The sequence below is a fragment of the Zingiber officinale genome, chromosome 8B (assembly GCF_018446385.1).
Source record: "Zingiber officinale cultivar Zhangliang chromosome 8B, Zo_v1.1, whole genome shotgun sequence".
Lineage (NCBI taxonomy): Eukaryota > Viridiplantae > Streptophyta > Magnoliopsida > Zingiberales > Zingiberaceae > Zingiber > Zingiber officinale.
In genome coordinates, this window is record NC_056001.1 from 16837616 (window position 1) to 16846134 (window position 8519).

The 8519-nt window shown below is 36.0% G+C and overlaps 1 protein-coding gene and 1 pseudogene across 1 annotated transcript; one reads left to right on the forward strand and one right to left on the reverse strand.

Moving 5' to 3' along the window:
- Positions 1–3187: 3187 nt before the first annotated feature.
- On the reverse strand, positions 3188–3324 carry LOC122018187 (annotated as a pseudogene).
- A 2416-nt stretch (positions 3325–5740) lies between these two features.
- Positions 5741–8265, forward strand: LOC122016444 (probable mannose-1-phosphate guanylyltransferase 2). Its single transcript, XM_042573742.1, has 5 exons — positions 5741–5845; positions 6126–6277; positions 6830–6892; positions 7055–7294; positions 7366–8265. The coding sequence occupies exons 2-5, from the start codon at positions 6167–6169 to the stop codon at positions 8035–8037; spliced, it is 1086 nt and encodes a 361-aa protein (XP_042429676.1). The 5' UTR covers positions 5741–5845; positions 6126–6166; the 3' UTR covers positions 8038–8265.
- Positions 8266–8519: the final 254 nt, after the last annotated feature.

Here is an 8519-nt window from a genome sequence, read left to right on the forward strand (position 1 = left end):
ATAAGATGAAAATATTGTCATATAATAATTAATTAATCCTAGAGTTATTATAATACAAAAAAATATTATTAATTGAGAACTTAAACAAGTAAAAGATAAAATCATCCTCTGATGATTTCTCCAAGATGGCTTTTCATTATATAGAAGAGAAGTAAATTATAAAGATTTCATCCAATAGTACGTAGTACGTGTAAGGAGATATTGAGGCAATCAATCAGGTATTTTGTACCAGCTAAGAATCAATCACAAATCTACTGATAATAACATGTTTATATGAATCAACCGGACTAACTCATGAGGATAATTATGCTAACTTTAGTGTGGAGATAACTTGTGATCTATTGAGTTGACCTCCATGCGTATCTTAAGCCTCTTTTTGGGAGAAGATGAGTGAAGAAGAGGGAAGAGTAAATAGGGGAATGAGATTTTTTATTATTATTTAGGAGAGAGTGAGTTATGAAGGGGAAGGGGAAGGGGAGATAAGGGTAAAGTTTACTTTGTATGTTTGGGAATCAAATTTCTTAGACCTCAATTCAGAGTGTAAAAAAGGAGAAGAAGAGGGAAGGAGAAATTGTTCTAATTTTATCCTTATTTTTTTTCACATGTAAATTTATTTTTCAAATAGAGGATATTTTTAAAATTTTATATATTTAATCTTCATTCTCCTTCTCCGAATGAACCTTCTCTCCCTTTCAAATAAGGTAAGATAAATTCTTCACTTTTCCTCCCTTCCCCTTTTATTTATGAATCTTTCCCTCCCTTATTCAACAAGAGGGTAAGTTGCTGAGTACCTGCCTTCTAGGATTTAGGTAGGACATACGTTAGTTAGTTAATACTTAATTTACTATATTTGGTCAAATGTTTCAAGCTCTGAGTAAGAATTAAATTGTGTTCTCGCACTCATTGCAACGATTGCTATTTAGAGCAACTGGACCCAACGGGTATAAAAATGTATTTTTGAAATATATACTTATGGTCTTAATTTCTATCAGAGAAAACATTTTATATATAAAAAAACAACTGGGGATAAAGTCTTTCTCTTTAACATAATAATAACCCACGTAGGTACTTAAGACTTTATCGATAATTATCTTTTAAGATAAAATACTTTTTAATTTAAAATAGAAATTTTGCCATAGCATTCTTCGAATGTCTTAAAAGTTTCAGGGAGGAGAGGAGAAGTGAGAGATAACAATTTGAAATTTTAATTGAGTTAAAGATTGAAGGACGGAGAACAAAGAGTCATTGCAAAATAGTGAAAAAAAACACAAGCTTAAGGAGTGTGATCTTTTTGTAATCTCCACTTAATAATTACGAGTGCATAGTATTTTTTTTAATCTAGATATCTTAGAGGTGAACCGTCTAACTTCACAAAAAATTTTCATTGATCATCTCAGTAAATCCGAGAAGTATAGATGTCCACAGCCTGACAAGGCAGCGTCACCAATAGTTAAAACTGTTGAAACTAAAACATCGCAGCCATTGGAAAATGTTGGTTGAAAATTAAACCCTCACTGCATGAATTATTTGCCTTATCATTGATTATCACACCGTACGCGGGGGAGAGTGCACAATGTTCTTGCTTATTGTCTCCTTATGCGAATTATGCAAGCTAGAGGTAGACGTAGTTCACTATTTGTCATTCATTCAGCACAAGGATGCGTGCGAGCAAGACATGTCTCTGGCTGCTGTCGGCATAGTACAAGGATGAGTCGTTCACCAGACTATCCAAACATCCTCGATTTAATTTTTAGTTACAGCACATTAAAGAATATTAGAATTTTTTTTTCCCAAGTAAGATGAAAAAAATTGAAACATTGGCTATTAAGTGAGAGGCGTGCTTTTAAAATTATCCAATGGGCAAATCAAAAGACAGATCATCCACTTTTAAAATTAGTCGGGTATAGATCTATTATTATTATAATAATAATAATAATAATAATAATAATAATAATAAATGTCTATTGATTGAAGTAAAAGATGATAATACTCATTTTGATGACTAAATGTTGCTCGTCAGTCAGTCAGTCAGTCAGTCAGTCAGATACTGATAGATAAATTATACAATCACAAAGGATATTTTACCAAAACACAATGGCCTTTTACATAGGAGAGGTCAAACATCTAATAAGATGTTTGACATTCGCTATAAATTGATTCGCAAAATTTATTGAAATAACCATCCATGTACCAACTATACTAACCCTGGAGCAAAAACATTATATATACTAATGCACTTGTCCAAAAATGGGAGGGTGGAAAACTAAGGATGTGATTGCTACGCTAACTAGCTGTAGAACACACTCTGTTCTGCAAAACAAGTAACGTCAGTGCTGAGCTAGAGAAGAGGTTACCGGCGTTGGCTTTCAACGCTCAAGTCAGTCACCTGAAATGTAGAGGAAAGAGGAGCAACAGTAACGCAAGCGCAAATAGTAATCACGCGTACCTCCGCCGGTGATGACCCCCCTTTATATAGAGCCCTAATGGGTGACGTGCACTCTCCTCGAGGTGTGGACACGATCTCTAATATGTCCTATAAAGAGACATGTCAGGAAAGTACTTCTAACACCATACCTTAACAGCGCATGCATATCCCTAACACAACAATAGAAGCTTCCATCGTACAATCCGCCTGTCAACCATGTCTTGTGTCATCGACACTATCTCCCAGAAGGATATCAAGAGATATGACAATGGTCCCGCTGCTTGGCCGAGTGGGGTAGCCTCTCGGCCGGGATTTCTCCGCTCTGTCGACCTCAGTTGCTCTTTCTTGAGGTGACTGAGTGTAGTAGCGTGCTCCTCCCATTCAGACAAACTCTCTAGTCTTCTTAGCATCCTGCTGCTCCACACTGAGTGTCTAACTGTCTTACTGTATTATCCGAGTTAGACAGTTGGCCCGCTCGGACACTTATTACCCGACCGACCTTTGTAATCTCTTGCCAATCGGACCTTGATTGCTACGACCGGCCGTTGTAGCCATCCTCCACTCAGCCACCGTATACGAGCCTTTTGACACCTTGGCGTTGACCACTTTGACTTTGACCTCCACCTCGGCAGTTGACCCGTGCCGGGTGGGCCCCCCTCTATCGCCACATCAACTATTGATCATACACACGCGTTGCGTGAGCTACGCTATGCAATAAATGAGAAAAATTAATCTTAGCCAAAAAGTCGCTCATAAATTGGGTAATGGTGCGCCAAACTCATGCAATAGTACAATACTAGGTAACGCTTGAGAATCCCAGCAGCAAGCTACTGTAATAGACTCCCCCTTATAAAAAAATTAATTTAATATTATATGATCTTAGCAAAAATAAAATCGATAAAAGTATGTATTCTAACATCACTGACGCGAGGTATTTATAGAAGTTTTTCTACTCGCAGTACTGCCACTTCTAAGACGTGGGACTAAAGAAAATTCTAAATTTCTAATTGATTAATGAAAAAATTCTCAATAATACGCCGCAACTGAGTCTCGAGTTTTAGATCTCTGATTAATTAATGAGAAAAATTCTCAATAATATGCCGCAGTTGAATCTCGAACTTTAGATCACTGATTGAAGCGTCTGTGAAAATTACTAATAAATCTTATAATTATTTTCAATGTGAATATAAAAGAGGATATTAATGTAAATTCATTTTAAGCTTCACCAAAATTAATTTTATATATATATATATATATATATATATATACGGTTTTGATATCCTGCGCGCCGCACAGTGCGCGACTGTGCGCGCGCGCAGGATATCAGTGATTTTAATTTGTTTTTTATTTTTTTTTTAATTTTTGAATTAAAAAAAATAATTAAAAAAAATTTTAAAAATTTTATTTCTAGGGTTCAGGCTTTGGGTATAGTGTTAAAGCTATTTTTTTTTTTTAGATTTTACATTTGGGGTTTAGGCTTTCCAATTAGGTTATAGTGTTTGGTTTTAAAAAAAAATTAAAATAAAATTAATTTAAGTTTTTATTGAGTATTGTAATATGTTAAGGGGATATATTAAGGTATTAAAAATTTATATAAGGAAATGTTAAATTTTTTAATTGATTTTTTAAATTTAAAATATTAAAAAAATTAAAAAAAAAAAAAAATTGACCGATCTCCTGCGCGCGCGCACAGTCGCGCACTGTGCGAGCGCGCAGGAGATCAAAACTCCTTTCATTTTAAGCTTCACCAAAATTAATTTTATATATATATATATATATATATATATATATATATATATATATATATATATATATATCCACTTAGGATTCTCCTTTCCTTCCTTGAGGCCTGTGGTCGAGGTAGGTCCTCTTGTGTGCTCACTATCCAAGTCTTGCGAATTGAAACACGTCAATTGGGGGTTAGTAGGATCCTTCCGATGATCAAGTCAGCAAAGTCTCATGTGCATGTGCAAAGGAACGTAAGAGCTAGAAAGAGAAAAACAGAATTAATCTTCGTGTGAAAAAAGAAAATTATACTTTTATTTACCATCGCAGAACTTTATATAGTCATAGAGGTGGAAGGTGCATGTAGATTGCCACGCAAACGCTAAGCAGGTTACATGGACAATCGCACGAGGGGTCGTACACCGGCCAACTGCACAAGTGGGCCATTACGCTAGCGGCGATAGTCGTTGTTTAGCATCACTGGTGTTGTCTAAGTTGTTAGCATGATGTCACTTTCCAGGTGGGTATTCTCATTGGAGTCAGTTTTATATCAAAGCCTGTTGGAGGCTGAGGTCATAAGGACTCGCTCGACTAAGATTTCTCATCGTTCTGAAACCGCTATGGCCACACGGGTAGAGGAGGCCGGGGCTTAATAGGACCCTAATATTGTGGAGGTTGTCGACTGAGTTTATAAGGTTCAAATAGGATGATAATCCGACCAGATTCAACTGAGCTATATGAATATAATGATTGAAATAAAAGATATAACACTCCCTCAGCGCCCATTGTTCTATGCAACAATGTGTGAGCAAGAGTATATCTCTACCGTCACTTGCTCGAATCTACCACCATCTGATCGTACAACTATAAAAAAAATAATTAATTTAATTGCTCTCGGAATTAATTCTCAATTAAATTTGACCGTAAATCCTCTCACCCTAACTCACAAACACACCCCAAAAAAAAAATACAAAAGAAAACAAAAAAAAGGATATATTTATGACAAAATAAGATGCATGTTAGGTAAATTTCATAATTTTTTCTATTGTACGGAAACAAATTAAATGGATTATATTATTTTGATTTACGAACCTAGCCAGGCTAGCCTTTCCTTAAAATAAATTTACCTTATTTAATAGTAATTAATGAAGTGACGCAATATAAATAAATTTATTTGGCTTAAATTTCTAAATATGATACTTTATTTTATTTTATTTTCTTCTATTTTATATTTCTATTGAAGATAATTTTCCATTTATAAATTAAACTATTTTTCTGCGCATGCCTTATTTATCGTTATAGCTATTTGTCAAAATAAATGGATGAGTACCACAATTTTGTAAAAAGATTTGGTCAAATATTTAATGATATATTTTAAAGATCCTTATTTCTTAATCTCGACTAATTTTAGAAAGTAAATCAAGCAAAAATAAAATGGTATATACAATTGTTTTTTTTCTAGCATAGATATTAGTATGCGATAAAAAGTTTGTTTATTTTAATGACGTCATATAAACAAGTTAAATTATAAAACCATGCATATTTCAATCCGCTATGGACTCTAAAAGCGCATAGGTCATAGGTGGGCTTCGAAGATCGTCGTGATCTTCCTCTTCTCCTCTTTCTCACGGGCAGGATCGGCTCTTTTTGTCTGAGAATCTCGTGGAATCCCGAAATAAAAAATATCTTTTTTTGGTGAGATCCCGAACCTCTTCTTCTATTGTATTTCATTTGTTCTTTTCTCGTTATTTTCTCGCTGGCTATCGCTTTGAATTGCGGTGAGTTCTTTGATCTTTTCCGGGTGATTTATGGAATTCCAGAATAAGATTTTAATGCTAAATGCTGAAAGTCTTTAGCTTTTGTCTTCTTTTCTTGTGACAGATCTGGCGAACTTAGTTTTGCGTTCTCTGTGATTAACTTAAGATTCATCATATATACAAGGCTTAACAAATTTGGTTTGTTGCTTGGTCTTCAGATCTTCCACCTGATTTATAGAAGTAAAAGCAATTATACACCATGAAAGCACTCATCCTTGTTGGGGGATTTGGCACTCGCCTCCATCCTTTGACACTAAGTTTCCCAAAGCCATTGGTTGATTTCGCCAACAAACCAATCGTACTTCATCAGGTATGTGCATTTTGGCCCTATACCATATTGTTGGTACATACATAAATGCAGATATGAAATATCATGTTGTGAAGTTTGGTGATACAAAAAATATGTTTTACTGATTGCCCTTGTAAATTCTCAAAGGAAGTAACCGGATACATGAGGGCAGATAGAGGATGCCATGATGAGTTTTCAAAATCTACAACTATTTTACTTCTGGTTGAATTCAGTTTTCCTTTCAATTGTTTTGATGTCATTCTTTTGTCTAGTTTTGGGGTTTCAGTTCTGCTTTTTGGTTAATTTTGTAATTCCATAAGTAACTATTTCATCTTCTTAATTTTCCTCTTACTCCTCAAAACTTTCATCATCTGAAGTTTTCTTTCTGAATTGTTTTTTTTTAACTAGAAAGAAATTGGCATAATTGTGACTTGTAGTTCAGTATCATTCTGGTGAAAGGATTCATCTTGACTAGGAATCTTGCATGAATAATTTGCTTTGTTTTTCTAGTTGGGAACAATTGTGCATGAAGTTTTAGTTGGTCTTATTTCTTCTATATGACACTCCGTTCAGATTGAAGCTCTTAAGGAAGTTGGAGTTACTGAAGTCATCTTGGCCATCAACTATCAACCAGAGGTATGAGAAATCATTGACATGCCATGAATTTATCTTTATACAGATGCGTTATACATCAATGGAGATTAATACCATACATGATTGAATGGTTACATACTTCAATGGAAATTAGAACCTTCAATGGAAATTATTTGACTGATCTCTCTGTTTGTGTTTGTTTAGGTTATGATTAGTTTTCTGAAGGAGTATGAGGATAAACTTGGAATTAAAATCAGATGTTCCCAAGAGACTGAACCACTTGGCACAGCTGGTCCCTTGGCTTTAGCCAGAGACAAGCTAGTAGATGGTTCCGGTGAGCCCTTCTTTGTCCTCAACTGCGATGTCATAAGTGAATATCCTTTCGCTGAACTAATTCAGTTCCACAAATCGCATGACGGGGAGGCAACGATAATGGTGACCAAGGTACATTACCAAGGTACATTTTTACTCATTCGGTTTATCGTACACCAATAATATGACCTTTCCTACTCCAGGTTGATGAGCCATCCAAATATGGTGTTGTTGTTATGGATGAAGACAGTGGGGGGAGGGTTGATAGATTCGTGGAGAAGCCCAAAGTTTTCGTAGGGAACAAGATCAACGCAGGGATTTACTTACTGAATCCATCCGTCTTAGATCGTATTGAGCTGAGACAAACCTCTATGGAAAAGGAAGTTTTTCCAAAAATTGCATCAGATAAACTGCTCTATGCCATGGTCTTACCAGGTTTCTGGATGGACATCGGGCAGCCAGAGGACTACATCACCGGCCAATGTCTCTATCTGGACTCCCTGAGGAAGAAAGCATCAACTAAATTAGCTGCCGGTCGTCATATCGTAGGGAACGTTCTGATCCACGAGAATGCTGTGATTGGAGAAGGATGCATCATTGGGCCAGACGTTGCCATAGGTCCAGGATGTGTGATTGACTCCGGAGTCAAGTTGTCAAGGTGTACTGTGATGCGAGGTGTTCTCATCCAGGAGCAGGCATCCGTCTCCAGCAGCATTATTGGTTGGCACTCAACGGTAGGGCAGAGGGCACAAATTGAAAACATGACCATCGGGGAGGGCGTCCATGTTTACGATAAGGTACACATCAATGGAGGGGTTGTTCCCCCACACAGAGAAATCAAATCAAGCATCTTGACGCATGAGACGGTTAAGTGATGCGAGAAGCGAGACCTGATTGTCGGTGCTATTTTACTCATCTGCCTTGTTCCTCAATTTTATTATTAGCAGTGATTCAATTTCAGTGTTCCGACCGTAGATATAATAGTAGTGTTGGTAGCATCAAAAAAACCCGGGATATGGAAGCTCATTAGGTGTGTTTTTTTTCCGTTTTTTTAGTTCTTAGCCTCTGCACTCAATTCAATAAAGCACTATCAGGTACTCTTGTTTGCGTTAGTTGAATTAATTCTTGATTTGTGAAATGATTGCAACTGAATCTTTTGGTTTACTTGCATACTTCAAACATCAATGGCAAATCAACAAATCCTACAACTGCTCCTCCATGCTATTGTATCGTTCAGCAATTAACCCAATCTCGAAAGACAAACTGCCATAAACGGGAAGTTCAAAATCCTGTGCTGATAGTTTCAGTTACAATATGATTCAGTTACAGGGCTATGTCATTATATAATTGACACGAA

Excerpts from the sequence above, each read along its gene's own strand:
- LOC122016444 (XM_042573742.1), top strand. The coding sequence starts at position 6,167 with ATGAAAGCACTCATCCTTGTTGGGGGATTTGGCACTCGCCTCCATCCT. Across the intron at positions 6,278-6,829 it reads AACCAATCGTACTTCATCAG|ATTGAAGCTCTTAAGGAAGT; the intron begins GTATGTGCATTT and ends CACTCCGTTCAG. Across the intron at positions 7,295-7,365 it reads CAACGATAATGGTGACCAAG|GTTGATGAGCCATCCAAATA; the intron begins GTACATTACCAA and ends TTCCTACTCCAG.